Here is a 23,333-nt window from a genome sequence, read left to right as displayed (position 1 = left end):
GAAGCAACATCTCAAGACATCAGCCAGGAAGTTAAAGCTTGGGCGCAAATGGGTTTTCCAAATGGACAATGACCCTAAGCACACTGTCAAACTGGTTACAAAGTGGCTTAAGGATAACAAAGTCAATGTTTTGGAGTGGCCATCACAAAGCCCTGATCTCAATCCCATTGAAAATTTATGGGCAGAGCTGAAAAGGCATGTGCGAGCAAGGCGCCCTACAAACTTGGCTCAGTTACACCAGTTCTGCCAGGAGGAATGGGCCAAAATTCCTGCAAACTATTGTGAGAGGCTTGTGGAAGCATATCCAAAACATTTGCCCCAAGTCATACAATTTAAAGGCATAGCTACCAAATGCTAATGAAATGTATGTAAACTTCTGACTCTCAAGAAAATAATAAAAGAAATGTCTAAAAAATGATCTCTCTCATTAATCTGGCATTTAGCAAATAGAAATAATTTTGGTAATCCTAATTGACCAAAAACAGGAAAAGTTTCATCTGATTTAATGTTAGACGGTGAGAAAAAAAAGTGCATGTGCCTTTTTATATAGTGTATGTAAACTTCTGGTTTCAACTGTAGAACAGTCAGGTAAGATCCAGTAAGAAGTGGACCCTGGAGATGCACGTAGATCCCCAAGTGTAAATTCTTGTGCCCAGACCTGCCCACTTGTTTAGGGATGGGTATCGTTTGGGTTCTTCCTGATACTGGTGCTAAATTGATATTTTTTACGTGGTGCCGGTGCCTAAAATGTGCCTGAATACTTTTGAGAGAAATAAAGTGTGGTGAAAGTCAGTGGGGGAATAACAGCTGCCTGGGTATCATAAATAATCCTGGAAATAACTTCAAAAGATGCCAGTCAAACATGGAATAAGAGGGGTGGCCGGGTATTAAAATGAAGTATTGATGTTGTAATTGGTCCAGTAGGTACTGAATGTGTCTGTATCAGGGTTCGATATTCATCCCTACACTTATGTTATCACCCAAGAGGCATGTTAATGCCAGGTCAGATCAACCATGCTGCTATTTTACGCTGGGAAACTTATATATATATAAGCAGACCAGCTTTGCGATAGCAAAGAAGCATGGCGTGTAAATAATCAGCACAATAATCATGCTCACAGTGCTGTTCCCTCTTGTTTCCTGTTTACATTTTTATGTTTATTTTTTTACCTTTTTACTGTACATATATATAAAAATGTCTCCTTTTGTACAAACTAGTACAGAGGTGAAATAAAAGCTGAATGTTCACACCTGGAACAGGCTGTATAAAAGGAGTTGTCTGCTCACCAGTGACATTGCATACTTAAGATATAAAGTGTTTTGAGGATGAACATTTTTACTTTTAACTCCAGGTTACTTTGTCTGGTGAATCACTGTATTAGAAGTGGATGGACCTGTTTCAGCCACACAGCCCTGAAGCATTAGCTGCACAGTAATTAGCTTATCAATTTTTAGCGTTTTTCTTTTCTATTTAGCTGTTAGTCCGAAAAGTCACTTTCATGCTTTGGCAGCAACTAGTGATGAAAAGAAGGAAATGATTCAGATCTGGAGTTTAAAGTGAGGCAAGCTTGATTATAAGTCTGATTGAATGTATTTTTTTGCTGTTGTTTGGACATGACTGTGTTTTTGATTTTGCTAGTCTGTCCTCTGCTAGCTAATGCATATTAAAGACCTCCATATGGGGCTTTTCCATTACATGGCGCGGCTGGTTTCAGTTTGACTCGACACGGCAGGGGATTTGCTTTTCCACCACACCCGAGTTACCTGTATGAGGGTGCTTCTAGAGGTCATGACACAGTGTTTTGAGCCCTCCTCAATCTCTCTTTCCGTGTCCAATAAACAATTCATGCCTACTCATCATCAAAAGGAGAGAATTTTCCTGCATATAAGTTAAAGAAGAGGCTACTGATTATTGATTTATGGGTCTCTAGAGAGTAGAAAATGAACGCAATCATATTTTTGGATTTGGCAATGGGAACGGCATGCTTTACTAGCGCCAGTTAATAAATTCAAGACTGTCATGGGCTAAATGTTTTGAACATCTCCAGCATTTTTTTTTTTTTAAGTCTAGAATTTATCTGTCTATCAGAAGGGGAAAGGGTCAAACTTTTATTATCAGCAGGTGCAGAAAAGTTTAAATCCTGGATCAATGCCTGGTCTTTCCTGATCTCACTCGTCAGTGTGAGAAGCTATGTGCAACTTTCGGGCTGTAGTAACATAAATGTCAAGTTTTGGTCTTGTGTCATAAATGTTTAAGTCAGACAGTGATTGCTGACATTAGACCACCACTGTAACAGAGTTATAGACAGCTGGAGCAGAGGCAGGGATACAACGTGTCTCCCTGTTTCCCTATGAGGTGAAAAAAATTATCATGGAGGGGGTAAATCCCCCTGACAAATCGAACCCTGCAAACCACTACGACTTCAGCGCAGCACGCTCGGAGGTGGGGCTGGCTCTAATGGCCCCGCTCATGAGTAGGGCCATTTGAGCGCAGCTCAACTTGGTTTGGCTCGGCCCGGCCAAAAGCCGTAGTGGAAAAGCCCTGTATGTTGATCAGAACGTCATGCAAAGAAAATAGCACTCTTCTTTTCACACTGACCAATGTTTTGCTGATGTTTGTTAAAGACTACCACCAGCCAGGCTATCTTTCGCCTGCAGTCTGGAGTGTGCCAGCTCTTCAGAGACACCCTCACCAAAAAGGGCTTTGTGGAGATCCAGACTCCTAAAATCATATCAGGTACAAACACACATCTGCACATATCACGTTGAGCTTTACCCAAGACCGTTTTGATTTACATGTATTGAGTCAGTTGTGGTCACAACCGTATCAAGACTCCCAGGTGTTCAGTGAGTTGTCTTTTGACAGTTGTCTTCCTGTCTCTGTTGCCCCACCCCTTGATTTTTTGAGATCTATCATTTAAAACACATTGTTTGCATTGGTTTGATCAAGGCTTAAAAATCAGTTACAATAAGTAATATAGAGCCATGCACAGCTGTGATGCTCACAACAGACAAAATGTTTGATTATTTTCAACTATATTAAGTCATATACAGCCTTTCTGATCTTTAATGCAGCCTTCCTAAAACTATATCCTTTTAATGCTTACTATATTTCTTTTAAACCACTCTCTAAATTCCTTCTCTTTTTTAAAACAAAAAGCATTGACATAGGTTGGTAATTATAGATTCATAACTGCTGTGCCTTTAATCCTGAAGGCACTTGCACATGAGTGCTGTGGGTTTTTTGCAAAAAAAAAAATATCTTCCTGCCTGCCAACACCCATTGTGCATGCAATGAGCAGTTTTGCTGTGTGAAACCCCACCCTTTTGATGTCAGAATCTATGTATGGCCTTTTTTAAAGGGAAACACAGATGTGTCTATAAATCTTGGCTTTTTTTTGTAGAGGACTGTTTTCTAAGATATACTGGGCAACTCTATACCTTTTTAAATAATGAATATTTGAAATGCATTACTTTCTCTTAGTTTTGTTCAACAATTTGTATGATAAAAGTCTCTGGCACAGTTTTGTTTCTCTTAAGTATTTTCTTGTGGCTGGTGTAACCCCTTAGAAATGTGGGTAAGATTAGTCAAAAATGACTATCCAGTCATATACCCAAAATGAATGGAATACTATGTTTGAACCATTTGGAGTGCCAGCACATAACAAGTTTTTCTTTTGAAAGGTAACACTGTAACTCAACAGGTAACTCCATGTAAATTTAGGTGCTACTGGCATTGAGTAATAGAATAAAGAACAAAATATTTTGGCCCATCCGAATTTTTATTGTGAAACAGAGGCCTGTAGATGATTACAGCCACAGGTTATTTGCTGGAAAACTCAACTGGACCACAGTGTTAAGCCTTACCCAGTTCAGGTTCAAAGATGATGACGATAATAGGAAAGATGATAAGCATTTTACACAGGTTTTTCTGAGGAAAAGTCCGTTCTCAATCTAGAGACTCCAAAAAAGGGACAATAAAAGGTTGCTCTCTTGAATGCTGTTACAACTTGGCTTGTGGGGAAAAAAGGGAATTACAAAACCAGATTGAATTGGTTAAAGTAAAATTTGTTTAATTTCAAAAGAGGTAAAATTGTTTTACAAAACATCAAAGACAAGAGGTAACTGAAAGAATTGGTGGATGCTGATCCTAACCTATAAAGGAGTGTTAAAGGGAGGACTATAACCAAAGTTTAGCAGTGAGCCAACTAGTTTATAAAAAAGTTAAACAAAACCTAACTGTCTACTCTATCTATCCAAACCTAAAAGGAACAGCAGCCTTGATCCCAGTGAGACTAAACAAAAGAGTAAAACTGAGGTGTACGTGTGTGAACTAAAACTAAACTTTATTCCTGGCCCAATCTTAAGTGAATGAGTACCTCTTAAACAATCACCAGTTCTAACTAGAAAAGAACTCGGAGAGCGCAGACCTCCGCCATTAGCCCTATCTCCCAATAGTAAAGGATCCTTTACAAAATTCCTGGATCCAGACTCGGATAACTCCCAAAATCTAATCAGTTTTTCCTCATGTCATTTGTGACATTTCCTAAAAATTTCATCAAAATCCGTCCATAAATTTTTGAGTTATGTTGCTAACAAACAAACTAACAAACCCTACCGATCACATAACTTCTGAGGCTGAGGTAATTATTAACAATTGACTTAGATACCCACCCATAGTCAACAAGACAAACACCCAAGTTCTAGTTAGAACAATTCAAAGTTAACAATAGCAGCTATCTGGAGGAGAGGCATGAGGGCGAGATGATTCTGAACCAAGCTGTTGCAGACTGGTGTTAATGGGAGCTTTTGTTAGGTGCAGGTTGTCTGTGCAGCAGTGAACTCGGCCCTGCATGGTTCAACATACAGGTATCACCTTGGACTCTCTGGAAAGGTGGACACTGAGAGAATCCTCCCATAGTCCAGAATCCCTATCAGTATTACTTGCACAGAAAAAGAGGAATCAATTAAGTAATGTTCATTTTTACAGCACTACGCATAAATATGGTGCTTGGAAAAATAACAAATAATAAAACAAGTGTTAAGGTGGAGTAATAGAATATGTAAATATAATACTACTTATATTTCCTTTACTAGATATATTATTTACAGATTTTACTATTTTCATATCACATACATTACTTTTAAAAAACCAAGGTTTACAATGTGCTTTGACATGTGAAGAAGCAAGAACAAAGCAACAAAACCCACCTGACAGAAGAAATGATTCCCAGCAAAATCAACAGAACCCAAACAGTTCAAGAACCCGAACATAAAACACGGTCAAGATGATAAACTAACAACATCATTAGACACCAGAACCCAAATGTCACAAGATACCAAGCAAACCATGACATCATAGACATCATTAGAATGCAGACATAAGACACCATGCAAACTAAGACATAAAAGACATCAGTAGAGAACAGACATCACATGACATCATAGTTACCATAAAAACAATAATGACAATAGGAACCCAGCTACACAGGTTGAGACCAAGAGGACCAAGATGTAAGAAGAAGTGAGCAGTTAAAAAACATTAAGAGGGAAAAATCAACTAGAGCAATAAAAGGTAAAAGTAGTTAGATACGTAGACAAATGGAACAAGAGTCAGTAAATAATAATAATAATAATAATAATAATAATAATAAATTTTATTTGTAATGCACTTTACATTCGGCAAACAAATCCCAAAGTGCTACAATAAAAAACGTCTAAAAACAGTAAAATATCAATGAAGGGGAGAAATCCATGTCAAATCAAGCTCTACAAATATAAAGGTATTAAAATGACTACATTTAATAGCAAAAGTAGAAAGAAGGACACCAAGAAAAGAGACGCAAGCATTGAAGGGATGAGGGTAAAAAATAAAATTAATAATTCTGTTAAAAGATCAAAACCAAATAAAAAAACAACAAGATCATATAAAAGCAAGTCTCTAAAAAAAGAGTTATAAAAGAAGTGACTGATTCTGCATGCCTCATCTCCTCAGGTAGCTCGTTCCAAAGGCAAGTAGCCCTGAAGGAAAACGCTCGATCACCTTTAGTTGTAAGTCTGGACTTTGAAACGACCAGAAAGTTTCCACCTGAGGATTTAAGGCTGCGGGCTGGCACATAGGGGGTTAGAAGTTCAATTATATAGTTTGGAACCAGACCCTTTAGTGCCTTAAAAGTAAGGAGTCAAATCTTAAAATTGATTCTCAAAATAACAGGAAAACAATGTAAAGATGCTAATATCGGGGTGATGTGATGTACTACTGTCCAAACTTTCTAGATTTTAACTTTCCAATTAGGCTTCACAGAGGTTTGACTCTCTCAAAGAGAGAGAGGAATGTGTCAGTCAATGGGCTAAAATTCACATTCCTCTCAAACAGCATCGGGATACCCCAAGGATCAGTTCTTGGTCCGCTGCTCTTTAGCATGTATATCAATGAGCTACCTGAGATTTGTTTTGCTGTTAATTGCCAAATGTATGCTGATGATACAGTCCTATACACACCAGCTAGATCAGCAAGGAAAGTCACTGAGCAGTTCAATGATTTGTTGCACTCTGAATCACAATGGCTTGAGTCTTCTCATTTAACATGGAATATTAAATAAACTGTCTCAATATGTTTCTCTACATGTAAACAACATGAAAAAGAATCATTCTTGATTTAGATCAATAATGAGCCCACTAATGTGGTCGAAGATGTTAAGTACTTAGGAATCATACTAGACTCAAGCCTGTGGTTTGAAAAACAAGGGAATTATGTTTGTGAAACAGTTGAATCCAACTAAAACAGTTTTAGGATCATCAGCCAGGCTCTACATGCATACTGGGATGTTTTTACATCTGTCATACTGCCTAACTTCTTGGTCCCAAGCCTCACAAACAACTTTAAAACCAATCACATCCGTATATAACCAGACAATAAAATTCATGGACAGAAAACCTGTCCAATGGCACCGCTGTCTTGTATAGGAGAAACACAATATGCTTAGCTTTGAAAGCTTCATCAACTCCTGTAAATCAAAATGTTTTTAAATGTTTACATGGTCTAGTTCCATCTATGTTTGGTGAATTTGTTAGCAGATATCAGGACTCTAATCGAGCCAACACACAGGCCTCTGTAAATGGTAACTGTTGAATTCCAATGCGCAAAATGTCCTTTGGACAATCAGCCTTCTCTGTTACAGGAGCAAAACTCTGGCATAATCTACCTACTGAGCTGAAAATACATCATAACTTTAAAGGTTTAAACAAAGGTATTAAATCATGGCTGAAGGAGCAACAATACTGTTCCCACACAAAATAAATGCTCGTATACCTGTTCATCAGAAGGAACCATCTCCAATACAGCTATTTTTTTATTGCACCTGTATTTTATCTGTCTTGGATATTTTAACTCTGATGTATTTGCTAATGTACGGTGTTTTAGGTATCTATGTTATTTTCTAACGGCTCCCTTAGTTCCAACTTTAATCTCTAAAAGCCTCGCATGGTCAAGTGTTGAAAATCAGCACTCTGCTATAAACACTTACAGAAGTACATCTGGGACCTGTGCATGATTAAATGTCACAGCATCAATGTTACCATGTGCCCATGTCAAATAAATGCTAAATAAATAAAAAGCTGTCTTTGTATCTCTAACTTCCTTTTGATAGCCTTTCATAGCGTCTTCCCAAATATCGTAAAACTTTGCAAACAGGTTCTTCTTTACTTTCTTTCTTTTCTTCTACAGTCTCTTTTAAATTCATTAGTGGAGTCTGTTAGCCATGGCTGTGGAGCTCTGTTTGATTTCTTATCGTTAAAAGGGGCAACAGAGTCCTGGACAGATTTACTAGTCTGATTAACAAGAGAGATCAGCTCTTCTGCGTTAAAATTTGGATTAAAGGCGGTTAAAGACACAGAATAAAAAAATCTCCCTAAACCTGCCAGCAGCTTCCATATTAAAAATCCTTCTGCATACAGGCACAATTTCTTTAACAAAATGCTGAGATAAAAAAAAAAAAACATTTTAAATAAAATCAGTTTATGATCTGACAAACAGATATCCTTATATGAAATTATCAGGACTAAGGCCATTGTATAAAACTAAATCAATGATGTGGCCTGTTGAGTGATGGGCTACTGGATTAAATTAACTGGGTAAAGTTAAAAGACTCCAAATTGTCCATAAATTCAATAGTAAGAGACTGGCAGGGACAACAGATATGTATGTTAAAATTACCTAAAAACAGTGATGTTATTATGTTTAGGAATAAAATGTGATAAAAACTCACGAATAAAAAAACTGCCTGATCCAGGAGGTCTGTAGATGATTAAAATTAAAACAGGATGTTTTGATTAGTAATAAAACTAAAATATTCAAAAGAGGTGAAATCAGTGAGATGATGGAGGTGAGTGAAGTCAGGGGGCGTGGCATCTATAAGTAACACACAGTCCGAGTCCAGATGATTGTGATTTATAAAGTCCTGACAGATAAAAGACTTATCATTCAGTGTTCTAATGTTTAAAAGTCCAGCTCCAAGGGGAGCTTACATGGGGTAGTTGGTAATGAGGTAAAACAGGTGAGGGGATTTGGCTTCGGGGTGTGTGGCAAATGCATACAGTAATTTGCATTTCCAGCAGGCCCTATGATTTAAAGTAAGAGACCAAAGTTTTCTACAAAGTGGTCACTGTATTATGTGTCTGTCAAATATGTAGTGTCTGATTGCTTTACGCTTTGAGACAGTTAAACACCTCATTGATTTTCTGAAAGTAGTCTATGTGCCCTTCCAGCTGCCAGTGAAGGTGGAGCAAATGTCTTCACGGTGTCCTACTTCAAAACCAGCGCCTACCTGGCCCAGTCTCCCCAGCTCTACAAGCAAATGTGCATCTGTGCAGATTTTGACAAGGTTTTCTGTGTTGGCCCAGGTAATTCTGCATCCCACCTGTTCCCTCTTACATTTTCATTTTCTGTTTTAAAACAATTAGATATCAGCAGTGTGTCATGAGAAGTGTACAGCCTATTGGAATATTATTACAGATGCTCTCTGTTGCTTCAATCGTGAACAAAGCTGCTTAAATGCTTAACGTGTAAGTGGAGTTGTTATGACTGATGCTGTACAAGGTTTAGGAGACCAACCAACCAATTTTTTGGGGGCACACTCACAGTGGAAAATCTGTAATCGTACTGTGCTAAAGCCATTTGACTCTCTCCCCAGTCACCTTTTTGGCCTGCACTCACACTGCTCAATGTATCCTGGCCTGAGCATAGATACATCACACACTGATGTCATACACACTATATTGCCAAAAGTATTTGCTCACCTGCCTTGACTCACATATGAACTTAAGTGACATCCCATTCTTAATCCATAGGGTTTAATATAACGTCAGTCCACCCTTTGCAGCTATAACATCTTCAACTCTTTTCACGAGGTTTAGGAGTGTGTTTATGGGAATTTTTGACCATTCTTCCAGAAGCGCATTTGTGAGGTCACACACTGATGTTGGATGAGAAGGTCTGGCTCTCAGTCTCCACTCTAATTCATCTCAAAGGTGTTCTATGGGGTTGAGGTCAGGATTCTGTGCAGGCAAGTCAGTTCATCCACACCAAACTCTCTCATCCATGTCTTTATAGACCTTGCTTTGTGCACTGGTGCACGGTCATGTTGGAACAGGAAGGGGCCATCCTCAAACTGTTCCCATAAAGTTGGGAGCATGGAATTGTCCAAAATCTCTTGGTATGCTGAAGCAGTCAGTTCCTTTCACTGGAAGCTCCTGAAAAACAACCCGCCTCCATAATCCCCCCCTCCACCAAACTTTACACTTGGCTCAACGCAATCAGACAAGCACCGTTCTCCTGGCAACCGCCAAACTCGTCCATCAGATTGCCAGATGGAGAAGCGTGATTCGTCACTCCAGAGAAGGTGTCTCCACTGCTCTAGAGTCCAGTGGCGGCATGCTTTACACCACTGCATCTGACACTTTGCATTGCACTTGGTGATGTATGGCTTGGATGCAGCTGTTACCATGGAAACCCAGCTCTCTACGCACTGTTCATGAGCTAATCTGAAGGTCACATAAAGTTTGGAGGTCTGTAGCAATTGACTCTGTGCACTATGCGCCTCAGCATCTGCTGACCCCGCTCCATCATTTTACGTGGCCTACCACTTGGTGGCTGAGTTGCTGTCGTTACCAGTGGCTTCCACTTTGTTATAATACCACTGACAGTTGACTGTGGAATATTTAGGAGTGAGGAAATTTCACCACTGAACTTGTTGCACAGGTGGCATCCTGTCAGTACCACGCTGGGATTCACTGAGCTCCTGAGAGCAACCCATTCTTTCACAAATGTTTGCAGAAACAGTCTGTATGCCTAGTTGCTTGATTTTATACACCTGTGGCCATGGAAATGATTGGAACACCTGATTTCAATTATTTGGATGGGTGAGTGAATACTTTTGGCAATATAGTGTACATGTACATAATAGCTGTGAAAATTATGTATAATTTTTTTAAAATGGTAAGTCACATTTCTATATTTCCTTTTTTTGTATTTATTCATTGTCCTAATTGCATTTTCTTCTTACTCTATTTATTTTTCTATGTGTCTAATTGCGTGCTCTGTTTACACCAGTGTTGCTGCTATAAATTTTGAATTTCCCCTTGTGGGACTAATAAAGGCTTGGCGATATCCAATTATAAAGCTGAGGAACAAGCTTAACTCATAACTCGCATAACTCTTACAGATTCACCACTGGTCAGTTTTGAATTGTCCTATCAATAAGTTAAATGACATGGCAAATAAATTGTTTTCTTTACAGATTTAAAGTCAGAAGCTAAACTGGATACTGAAGAAATTGACACAGTTCATTCATAGATAAGACATTTGTATGTTGATATGTGGGAACACTCACATGTATACTCATCAGAATATAGACAAGGATTTTCATGGAGTTACAAACTCAACAGCATCCCCAAATACAACATAATCAACCCAACATACAGTATTTTGAGATCAAAGGAATAGTCCCTCTCTACAGGGTGTCAGGTAGTCTTGGTCCAATAATCTCATTAGTTAACATTTCATGATCAGAGAAAAGTCTGAAGGTGTCTTTGTGAAGCTGATTACCATTTGTTTTATGGGTTTTAATGCTTTCTGAGCCCATCTTTGCACCTGGTTTATATTTTGTAAGACAGCTTTATGATGACCAAAGTGTCCTCTTCCTCCCTGTTCCTGGAGGAGTTTGTTTATAAGGCGTGACATTTGTTGAGATGTGTTGTGAAATCCTTTCTCTAATATGACACTGGAATGTCCAAGTGAAAGGGGAGGCCTAGGGGGAAGGTTCGAAGTCAAACAGGAGAGTCTGGGAGGTGATTTTATTGGCTACACTCTTGAGGTTTACAACTGATTGTCGATTTGAAGCCAGTATTTCACCTGTGAATACTGGCCTTTGTCGGCTTGTACACCTGAATCTAATAACTAACTTAAATCACTCGCTGTTAAATGCCTCACCTCATATGCACACTGCATTAATTAATCTATTAACTATAACTTAAATGACTGCTGTAATATGCTTCACTTCTTATGCACTTTTGCACTCATCACCTATCTTTAATTGTACTATCTCCCTTATGTAAATCTGCCAACATTCCTGCATTCTTTATACTTCTGATCATATCCAGCCAGCATTCTTGAACTATTTGCACATCTCAGAACCATACTGTCAATGCACACAGACTTGTATACACTAGAAAATACTAACAAGAGCTTGTAAATCTATCTGTAAATGTGCACAAATTAGATTGTGGAGTTTTAGGCAGGACCCATACATCTATATCATCTGAGGTCATTTCCTTTTTAGATACAGTATGTTTTAAACTTCTGTATATTTCCCTTTCTTCTGTCCATGTTTTTCATACATTGATAACATAACACATATATTCCTACAGTTTTTAGGGCTGAGGACTCCAACACCCATCGTCACTTGACTGAGTTTGTGGGCCTGGATATTGAAATGGCTTTCAACTACCATTATCACGAGGTGATTGACTCAATCACTGACACCATGGTGCAGATCTTCAAAGGCCTGAGAGACAAGTGAGATCTCGATCTTTACCGCAAGTTTCAAATATTATATGCATATTTGTAGTGATGAAACATATAATGTTATGTGTGTGTGAATATGTATGTATGTGCAGTAGCTAGAAAAAGTATGTGAACCCTTTGAGATTTCTTGGATTTCTGCTTAAATTGGTCATCAAATGTGTTCTCATCTTCATCTAATTCACAACAATAGACAAACACAGTCTGCTTAAACTAATACTGCACAAAAATGATATTTTTTCATGATTTATTGAACAAAACATGTAAACATTCACAGTGCAGGGTGGAAAAGGTATGTGAACCCCCAGGCTAATGAGTGGTTGACCCTCCTTTGGCAGCAATAACCTCAACCAAATGTTTCCTGTAGTTGCAGATCAGACCTGCACAACGGTCAGGAGGAATTTTGGACCATTCCTCTTTACAAAACTGTTTCAGTTCAGCAATATTCTTGGGATGTCTGGTGTGCATTGCTTTCTTGAGGTCATGCCACAGCATCTCAATCAAGTTGAGGTCAGGACTCTGACCGGGCCTCTCCAGAAGGAATATTTTCTTTTGTTGAAGCCATTCTGTTGATGATTTACTTCTATGCTTTGGATTGTTGTCCTGTTGCATCACCCATCCTCTGTTGAGCTTCAGTTGGTGGACAGATGGTCTTAAGTTTTCCTGCAAAATGTCTTGATAAAATTGGGAATTCATTTTTCCATCAATGACAGCAATCCGTCCAGACCCTGAGGCAGCAAAGCAGCCCCAAACCATGATGGCCCCTTCACCATATTTCACAGTTGGGATGAGGTTTTAATGTTGGTGTGCTGTGCCTTTTTTTCTCCACACATAGCATTGTGTGTTCCTTCCAAACAACTCAATTTTGGTTTCATCTATGGACAGAATATTTTGCCAGTAGTGCTGTGGAACATCCAGGTGCTCTTTTGTAAACTTCAAATGTGCAGCAATGTGTTTTTTGGACAGCAGTGGCTTCCTCTGTGGTGTCCTCCCATGAACTCCATTCTTGTTTAATGTTTTACTTATTGTAGATTTCTCAACACAAATTTTGGCATGTGCCAGAGATTTCTGTAAGTCTTTAGCTGATACTCTAGGAGTCTTCTTCACCTCATTGAGCATTATGCGCTGTGTTCTTGCAGTCATCTTTACAGGACGACCACGCCTAGGGAGAGTAGCAACAGTGCTGAACTTTCTCCATTTGTAGACAGTCTGTCTTACCGTGGACACATGAACATCAAGGCTTTTAGAGATACTTTTGTAACCCTTTCCAACTTCGTGCAAGTCAACAATTGTTGATCGTAGGTCTTCTGAGAGCTCTTTTGTGCCAGGCATGGTTAACATCAGGCAATGCTTCTTGAGAACAGCAAATTCAACACTGGTGTGTGTTTTTTTATAGAGCAGGGCAGCTTTAACCAACACATCCAATCTCATCACATTGATTGGACTTGAGGTTGGCTGACTCCTGGCTCCAATTAGCTCTTGGAGAAGTCATTAGCCTAGGGGTTCACATACTTTTTCCACCCTGCACTGTGAATGTTTAAATGGTTTGTTCAATAAAAACATGAAAACGTATCATTTTTTGCACAGTATTAGTTTAAGCATTTGTCTATTGTTGTGACTTAGATGAAGATCAGAACACATTTTATGACCAATTTATGCAGAAATCCAAGAAATCTCAAAGGGTTCACATATTTTTTCTAGCATCTGTATATATATGTATATATATATATATATATATATATATACATATATATATATATATATATATATGTATATATACAGTTGAAACCAGAAGTTTACATACACTATATAAAAAGGCACATTAACTGTTTTTTTTTCTCACCCTCTAACATTAAATCAGATGAAACTTTTCCTGTTTTTGGTCAATTAGGATTACCAAAATTATTTCTATTTGCTAAATGCCAGAATAATGAGAAAATGATTTTTTTAGACATTTTTTTATTATTTTCTTGAGAGTCAGAAGTTCACATACACCAAGATTACTATGCCTTCAAACAATTTGGGAAAGCCCAGATGATGATGTCATGTCTTTAGAAGCCTCTGATAGGTTTATTGACAACATTTGAGTTAATTAGAGGCACACCTGTGGATGTATTTTAAGGCACACCTGAAACACACTGCTTCTTTGTGTAACATCATGGGAAAATCAAAAGAAATCAGCCAAGATATCAGGAAGAGAATTGTGGACTTTCACAAGTCTGGTTCATCCTTGGGTGCAATTTCCAGATGCCTGAAGGTGCCACGTTCATCTGTTCAAACAATTATACGCAAGTATAAACACCATGGGAATGTCCAGCCATCATACCGCTCAGGACGGAGACGGGTTCTGTGTCCCAGAGATGAACGTGCTTTGGTCCGAAAAGTGCATCTCAACCCAAGAACAAAAGCAAAAGACCTTGTGAAGATGCTGGCTGAAGCTGGTGAGAGTGTGTCATTATCAACAGTCAAACGAGTCCTGTACCGACATGGGCTGAAAGGCCACTGTCCCAGGAAGGAGCCATTACTCCAAAAGAAACATAAAAACGCCAGATTACAGTTTGCAAATGCACACAGGGACAAAGACCTTAATTTTTGGAGACATGTTCAGTGGTCTGACGAATCTAAAATTGAACTTTTTGGCCATAATGACGATCGTTACATTTGGAGAAAAAAGGGGGAAGCTTGCAAGCCTGAGAACACCATCCCAACTGTGAAACATGGGGGTGGCAGCATCATGTTGTGGGGTTGTTTTGCTGCAGGAGGGACTGGTGCACTTCACAAAATAGATGGCATCATGAGGAAAGAACATTATGTGGAAATACTGAAGCAACATCTCAAGACATCAGCCAGGAAGTTAAAGCTTGGGCGCAAATGGGTTTTCCAAATGGACAATGACCCTAAGTACACCGCCAAACTGGTTACAAAGTGGCTTAAGGATAACAAAGTCAATGTTTTGGAGTGGCCATCACAAAGTCCTCATCTCAATCCCATTGAAAATTTATGGGCAGAGCTGAAAAGGCATGTGCGAGCAAGGCGCCCTACAAACTTGGCTCAGTTACACCAGTTCTGCCAGGAGGACTGGGCCAAAATTCCTGCAAACTATTGTGAGAAGCTTGTGGAAGCATATCCAAAACGTTTGACCCAAGTCATACAGTTTAAAGGCAATGCTACCAAATGCTAATGAAATGTATGTAAACTTCTGACTCTCAACAAAATAACAAAAAATTGTCTAAAAAATGATCTCTCTCATTATTCTGGCATTTAGCAAATATTTAGCAAATAATTTTGGTAATCCTAATTGACCAAAAACAGGAAAAGTTTCATCTGATTTAATGTTAGAGGGTGAGAAAAAACAGTTAATGTGCCTTTTTATATAGTGTATGTAAACTTCTGGTTTCAACTGTATATATATATATATATGTGTGTATATATATATATATATATATATATATATATATTGTATATATGTATATGTCAATATATATGTGTATATACAGTCATGGATGAAAATATTGGCACCCCTGGAATTTTTCCAGAAAATACACTCCCAGAAATTGTTGCAATTACAAATGTTTTTGGTATACACACGTTTATTTCCTTTATGTGCATTGGAAAAACACAAAAAAATCAGAAGAAAAAAGACAAAATCACCACAATTTTACACAAAACTCAAAAAATGGGCCGGACAAAATTATCGGCACCCTTTTAAAACTGTGGGTAAATCACTTTATTTTAAGCATGTGATGCTCATTTAAACTCACCTGTGGCAGTAACAGGTGCTGGCAATCTAGAAATCACACCTGAAGCCAGTTAGAATGTATAAAAGGTGACTCAACCTTTGTGTTGTGTGCCTGTGGGTGTCACACTAAGCATGGAGAAGAGAAAGAAGAGCTGAGAATTGTCTGAGGACTTAAGAAGCAAAATTGTGGAAAAATATGAACAATCTCAAGGTTTCAAGACCATTTCCAGAGATCCTGAAATTCCTTTGTCCACTGTGTGTGAAATAATCAAGAAGTTTATAACCCATGGAACTGTGGATAATCTCCCTGGACGTGGATGGAAGAGAAAAATTGACAAATGAATGCAACATAGTTAGTTGATAAGATAGTTGGAATGGTGAATAAACATCCTCAGTCACCTTCCACACAAATTCAGGCTGTCCTGCAGACTCAGGGTGCAAAAGTGTCAGCTCAGACCATACATCGTAATCTGAATGAGATGAAGTGCTATGGCAGGAGACCAAGGGGAACCCCACTGCTGACAAAGAGACATAAAAAAGCCAGACTGGAGTTTGCAAAAATGTACCTGAGTAAGCCTCAATCCTTCTGGGAGAACATTTTGTGGACAGATGAGACTAAGGTAGAGCTTTTTGGAAAAAAACGTCATTCTACTGTTTACAGAAAACAGAATGAGGCCTACAAAGAAAAGAACACAGTACCTACAGTCAAACATGGTGGAGTTTCAAGGATGTTTTGGGGTTATTTTGCTGCCTCTGGCACTGGGTGCCTTGACTGTGTGCAAGGAATCATGAAATCTGGAGACTATCAAAAAGTTTTGGGCTGCAATGTAGGGCATAATGTCAGAAAGCTGGGTCTGCATCAGAGGTCATGGGTGTTCCAGCAGGACAATGACCTAAAACATACTCAAAAAGCACCAAGAAATGGTTGGAGACAAAGAGCTGGAGAGTTCTGAAGTGGCCAGCAATGAGTCCGGATCTAAATCCCATTGAACACCTATGAAGAGATCTCAAAACTGCTGTTGCAAGAAGCACCCTCCAAATCTGAGAGACCTGGAGCAGTTTGCAAAAGAAGAGTGGTCCAAAATTCCATTTGAGAGGTGTAAGAAGCTTGTTGATGGTTACAGGAAGCGATTGGTTTCAGTTTTTTTTTTCCGAGGTTGTGCAACCAAATATTAAATTGAGGGTGCCAACAATTTTGTCTGGCATATTTTTTGAGTTTTGTGTAAAATTATGTCAATTTTGTATTTTCATTTTCTGTGAGCTCTCCACGTTTTGCCATTTTTAACAGAAATGAGGGATTTCAAACTGAATTCACCCAAATTTGAGCTGGCTCACTGGGCTTCTCTGAGAAGTCAGAAATGAATCAAGCATAACATTCAACCACTAAAATTCATTTTTTCTGTTCATAAGTTCAAGTAAATAACTATAATTTGACATATTAACCAAGAAATTTTAATGTGCTTTACCATTTTTTCAGTTTTTTTGTAAATTTGAAAATTCATGGATAACGATAATAATTATATTTTAGCATTAAAAATTTCATTTCGGTTAAAGAGCTTCTACATATTGGTGTATTAACCATTGCAGAAAGATGAGAAGTGATTTTGGTACTTACCGGTGCTTTTAATTTAGGGAAACTGTAGCATAAACCTTACTTTGGTTAGGGTTACGGTGGTCTAATAAATTTGTTAAGCACTGTATATATAAATCTGCTTGCAAAAATTCATACCCCTTGAACTTTTCTTACATTTCTTCACATTACAACCACAAACAAATATATTTTATTAGGGTTTCATATGATAGATCAGCATATAGTGGTGCATAATTGTGAAGTGAGGGGAAAAGGATACATGGCTTTCAAAATCTTTAACAAATAAAAATCTAAAAAGTGTGGTGTGCAAAAGTTCTCATCCCCCTGGAGTCAATACTTTGTAGAGCCACCTTTAAAATTGCAATTACAGCTGCAAGTCTTTTGGGGTATGTCTCTACCAACCTGCACATCTAGAGACTGATATTGTCCCATTCCTCTTTGCAAAATAGCTCAAGCTCAGTCAAATTTGATGGAGAGCATTTGTGAACAGCAGTTTTCAAGTCTGGCCACAGATTCTCACTGAGATTTAGGTCTGGACTCTGACTGGGCCATTCTAACACATGAATATGCTTCAGTCTAAACCATTCCATTGTAGCTGTGGCTGTGTGTTTAGGGTCATTAGCCTGCTGGAAGGTGAACCTCCGCCCCAGTCTTGAGTCTTTTGCTGATTCTAACAGGTTTCCCTCCAAGATTGCCCTGTATTTGGCTCCATCCATTTTGCCATCAACTGTGACCAGCTTCCCTGTTTCAGCTTTGTTGCTTCTCTGATCAATGCTCTCCTTGCCCGGCCTCTAAGTTTAGGTAGACGACCATTTCTCTGTAGGCTTGAAGTTGTGCCATGCTCTCTCCATTTTGAAATAATTGATTGAACAGAGCTCCGTGAGATGTTCAAAGCTTAGGATGTCTTTTTATAACCTAACCCTGCTTTAAACTTCTCCACAACTTTATCCCTGACCTGTCTGGTGTGTTCCTTGGTCTTCATGGTGCTGTTTGTTCACTGATGATCTCTAACATACATCTGAGGCCTTCACAGAACAGCTGTATTTACACTGAGATCAGATTACACACAAGTGGACTCGATTTACTAATTAGGGGACTTCTGAAGGCGATTGGTTTATTTTATTCATGGGTATCAGACTCCAGGGGGCTAAATACTTTAGCTCACCACACTTTTCAGATTTTCATTTGTAAAAAATTTTAAAGCCATGTATAATTTTCCTTCCACTTCATAATTATGTGCTACTTTGTGTTTGTCGAACATGCAAAATCCCAATAAAATATATATTTATGTTTGTGGTTGTAACGTGAAGAAATGTGGAAAAGTTCAAGGGGTATGAAACCTTTAGCAAGCCAGTGCGTGTGTGTGTATGTGTGTATATATATATAAGTAAATAAATTTATATAGATTCATTTAAGTGCTTGTTTTTTAATGCTGTTTTTTGATGTCTCTACATGCTTTCAGCTTTCAGACAGAGATCCAGACGGTGAACAAGCAATTTCCAAGTGAGTCTTTCAAATTCCTGGAGCCAACTCTAAGGTTAGAGTACACAGAGGCCTTGGCCATGCTTCGTGAGGCAGGGGTAGAGATGGGCGACGAGGACGACCTCAGGTGTGCAAACTTTAACCATTTTTTGAAAAACCTAGCTTTAGCACAGGTAGGGCCTTAAAGGATTATGATCTGGTACATCGCTGTCTCAGTCCCTGTTAGGGGTATGATGCACTGAGCAGAAAGGACAATAACAGCAGGAAAGCTCAAGTATGAGGAAAACGTAATTGTTCGATAGAGCTATTTTTCTTTTTTCATTTTTTTTTTCGTTTGTGTTTTTTTCATTTAGTACACCCAATGAAAAGCTGCTTGGTCGGCTTGTCAAAGAAAAGGTATGTCAACATATTAAGTGAATCAAGCGTTAAGTATGAAGAGATAAAGGAAATATAATTGTTTCTGGTGCACCTAGAAAATCACCATTTATACTGACCATGTTCTTTTTACAATACTTTATTTTTAGTATGACACTGATTTTTATGTGCTGGACAAGTACCCACTGGCTGTAAGACCCTTCTACACAATGCCTGATCCCAACAACCCTGTAAGTCTTTCATTTACTTATATAAACAAACAGTAAACACAGTTTTGGCATAATTGAAACAGTCACCCTTTTACAAATATGTATAAATTTTAAGGAAAGGTTTTATTGTCCTAGGGGTAAGCTTGCATTGAACCCAGTAAAAAACTCTGTTTATTGCAGGATAAAAAAGGCAAATTAAGACCTTATCGAATTTTATGAGGAAGGATTCACACCAAGAAAAACAAAATTACTAGGTTTTTACAGCATCATAAGAAACATGCTCTGCTGATTGTTTTTGTTTTTACTTCTGTTTTTGAAATAATTTATCCTCGAACACTGAAGTGACATTAATATTAGAAAAAAAATTAATTGCAACGGATCAGAAACTTGTAGATTTCTCAGCTGAAGATGGGATTTGCAAAAATAAATGACATGCAATTTTCCTTAGTCTGGTGGATGCATTAACAGCATACAGTTGTCTCATTACTACTATATTTACAGTATATTTGCTCTTGGTGTGTGCCTCAGTAGTGGTCTTGGTCAGATGAGGACAGAGCACAGCCAAGCACCAATTGAACCTTTTTGCTTTTTGGTTTCAACATATGTTAAATTTCTTTTATCTACTACAGATAAAATTGCAGTGTTAGTAGTTATGGTCATTCCAACAGGAAAACAAGTTGATGTGCTTTCTACAACCACTTTTCTGCATTTTGTAGATATGTAATGGCGTAGTCTAGGGCTCACTATTGTTAAAATGGAAACCAGCATTTTTTCTGACTTCCCATTCCATAAGTCTTCATTTACTACCTTGTCATACTCTTAAATCTGAGGTTTTACCTTTGTTTTGATTTGGTTTAGAAATACTCCAACTCATATGACATGTTCATGAGGGGTGAGGAGATCCTTTCTGGAGCTCAGAGAATTCATGACGCTCAGCTGCTGACTGAAAGGGCAATCCATCATCAGATTGGTAAGAGTTTACTTTGTTATTGGTGAATCAACCCTCTGGACCTCATAGCTCCCCAGAAGGGCCTGTTTTTTATTTCACCGTCTTTCTCTTTTATCATATTGAAAATAAACACAAATTCTTGTCAAGTCTTGGTGTGCCGTGGGAATATGTACAACCATAAGTAATTACTACAACTATACAATAACTTAAGTTCAGTTAGGACCACTTTGTCAAGAAACACATATGATGTGTGGTTATTGTTTTTCTTTAGTAGCAGTTATGACACTGATAAAGTCAGAAGCAGAATAAAGGAGGAGCTAGGGGGGAAGAGGGCTGCAAAAACAGGCTTGCAGAGGAAGCAGCGAAGTGTTGCCAGGCCAGAGCAGTTTAAATATAGTAGCATGAGTGTGACTGGCCAATAGCCTGCTTAGAATTGATTAGCTTGCAGTCAGTTGATGAGGGCTTTTGTCACATTAGCTCATCTCAGTTATATGGCAACGCTTGATTCCACTACTGAAACCACTGCTCTAGATTATTGAATTTACATCATCAAGAAGTTGACCATTTACAGAATCATAATTGACGGCAACTGTTGGTGTTGAAATCTCATGATCCATTTATTGACTTTCAAGATAATGATACTTCTGTTCTTAACAATGATAAATAAACAGTAAAAAGCAAGTAGCACTCATTTGCTTTGCTCGAGGTCCGTTTAACAAAGTTTCCAGTTTGAGGGTTGCCATTACTGCATACAAAACCAACACCTTTTTTGGATGTTGTATGTTTTTTTTTTCTCTTCAATGCATCGATTGGCGCTATGATTTTCACAAAAGCAGGTGAAATTAAAGCCAGATATATATGATTTTGAAATAAACAATAAACAATGCCAGTGTCCCTAAAATGAATGAATAACCATAACTGATAACTTTCCCGATAATATTTTTTCCCTTTTTAATGATTAAAAATGGCTCTCCAGCTAAGTGTTCATTTATTAATCAGCTTACGGAGTCGCTAATAGTGTGACAAAGAGGCAGAAATGATGAAGTCATAGTAGCATTTTATTTTTTACTACAGAATATCTGATAAAATGTTGTTTATATTTGTGTCTTAATAATTAATTGTAGGTTGAATTTTGGTCTCACAAATCCTTTGGAATCAAACACAAATAAATTGGTTGGATCAAGTGTTCTTATAAATGGATTTGTTAGTTAATAACGAATGCATTTATTTATTTTTTTTTATTAAAAGTTTGCTTTTAAGGTGGTGTTTTTTTGCACTGATTTTTCCTGTGATTGTTATAACATAAGAGAAGGGGTTCTTAATGAAGCATTCCTAACTGCTGAATTATTTAATAAATTGCATGCTCGTACAAGCTGTGTTAATTTTGACAGCTATTTTTGATTTTGTTATCTGTCGTAATCTTTAGATTAAACCCTTTTTAGTTTTAGTCACATTTTGGTAATTTCTACCCGTTTAAGTCTAGTTTTAGTCCATAAAAAGTCCTCACACTTAAATATTTACTTTTACTCCAATCATTTATTCTCTTGCCTGAATCTGGTACCAAATCATGGTAAATCATATTCTGTGCACTCTGCCAAATTCTGCTTTCTACAGCAGAAGTGATACAGATGCACTGTATTTTGACAGATTTACTCACGGTGGAGAAATATCATGGATTTTGATAGTCTAATGGAAACTAAATTTACATTTTAGTCTAGTTTTAGTCATCTTGACAAAAACTAAACTTACTTTTTGTCAGTTTTGTCATCAAAGATCTATTTTGGTAAGTCTTAATCTAGACTTTCTCATTATTTAGTCATAGTTTTACTCGACGATAAACACTGCGTACAAGTGAGGGATTATTGTAAGCGGCAGCAATAGACAGAATTCTACAGAGTAACCTAGAAGGTGTAAAATGTGATATATTGTCTCCCTCTAGTGGTGACCATGCTAAATTACATCTACTAAGCTGTTTTTTTTTTTCTTGAACTACAGATCTGGAGAAGATCAAGGCATACATTGACTCCTTCAGGTATGGAGCTCCCCCACATGGAGGTGGAGGCATTGGTAAGGAATGGCTGTTTATTGGCTCCCCATGGAGCAAGAAAAGCCATATTTATGTAATCTGGCTCTACATGCCTGAAAGTTTTAATAATCAAAATTCACATTTTGTAAGTGACTGCATTTTCATTCCTCCCAGGCCTGGAGAGAGTTTGCATGCTTTACCTGGGTCTCCACAACGTGCGCCAAACATCCATGTTCCCAAGGGATCCTAAGCGCCTTACACCCTGAACTTTGAAACACATGAACTAACCTTCTACTCATCAGATTAAAAAACAAATGCAGGTGATGGTAAACATACACAATACGATGAATGACAGGGAAAAGGAGCTTTGAATATGATGTTCCACTTGATTTACCATCAAGACTAGGGAATGAGGCAGAATTAGCAGAACAGTTTATTTTGATAATTGGTCTACATGGTTGTCTTACTACAATAAATGATATTTACATGCAGTGATGATTTTCTGTAAAGCTGCAGACATGCTTTAATCAAACGTTTATCAAAGTTCTTTTCTGTTGGGACGTTACATAGCTCAGTCCACCATATTTTCAGCACAGAGAGGGGACTTTAAATAGTGGGCTCCAACTGTACGCCTGTAACAGCATATGTTTTGTAAGTAATCTGAGATCCTAACAGAATAAAGTAACTTCTAAAACCTTAAAATGACATGTTTTTCTTTTAAAATAGTTGCATATTCAGTAATAGTTGCATATTCAAGCAGCTAGCTCACAGACTAATACAGTGGTCAATCATGTTTAATGCCTCTTTAAAAACCTCGTTAATGCTCATTACTACAGCAAGTATACACGATCAACTAAAACAATTAAAAACAAAAACTAAGACT

The 23,333-nt window shown here is 37.9% G+C and overlaps 1 protein-coding gene across 1 annotated transcript in view; it reads left to right on the top strand.

The window, feature by feature from the left end:
• dars1 (aspartyl-tRNA synthetase 1) overlaps window positions 1-23,152 on the top strand; it is a 51,207-nt gene extending 28,055 nt beyond the window's left edge. The window contains exons 8-16 of the mRNA XM_041782401.1: window positions 2,626-2,737; window positions 8,767-8,901; window positions 11,926-12,073; window positions 18,872-19,018; window positions 19,245-19,287; window positions 19,416-19,496; window positions 20,334-20,445; window positions 22,420-22,491; window positions 22,625-23,152. Of these exons, the coding sequence (XP_041638335.1) occupies window positions 2,626-2,737; window positions 8,767-8,901; window positions 11,926-12,073; window positions 18,872-19,018; window positions 19,245-19,287; window positions 19,416-19,496; window positions 20,334-20,445; window positions 22,420-22,491; window positions 22,625-22,716 (942 nt within the window). The 3' untranslated portion in view covers window positions 22,717-23,152. The remainder of the gene's footprint in view (window positions 1-2,625; window positions 2,738-8,766; window positions 8,902-11,925; window positions 12,074-18,871; window positions 19,019-19,244; window positions 19,288-19,415; window positions 19,497-20,333; window positions 20,446-22,419; window positions 22,492-22,624) is intronic.
• Window positions 23,153-23,333: the final 181 nt, after the last annotated feature.

Source organism: Cheilinus undulatus, unplaced genomic scaffold, assembly GCF_018320785.1.
Source record: "Cheilinus undulatus unplaced genomic scaffold, ASM1832078v1 Contig1, whole genome shotgun sequence".
Classification (NCBI taxonomy): domain Eukaryota; kingdom Metazoa; phylum Chordata; class Actinopteri; order Labriformes; family Labridae; genus Cheilinus; species Cheilinus undulatus.
Note: the sequence above shows the minus strand (reverse complement) of the source record. Positions and strands in the feature narration are given on the sequence as shown.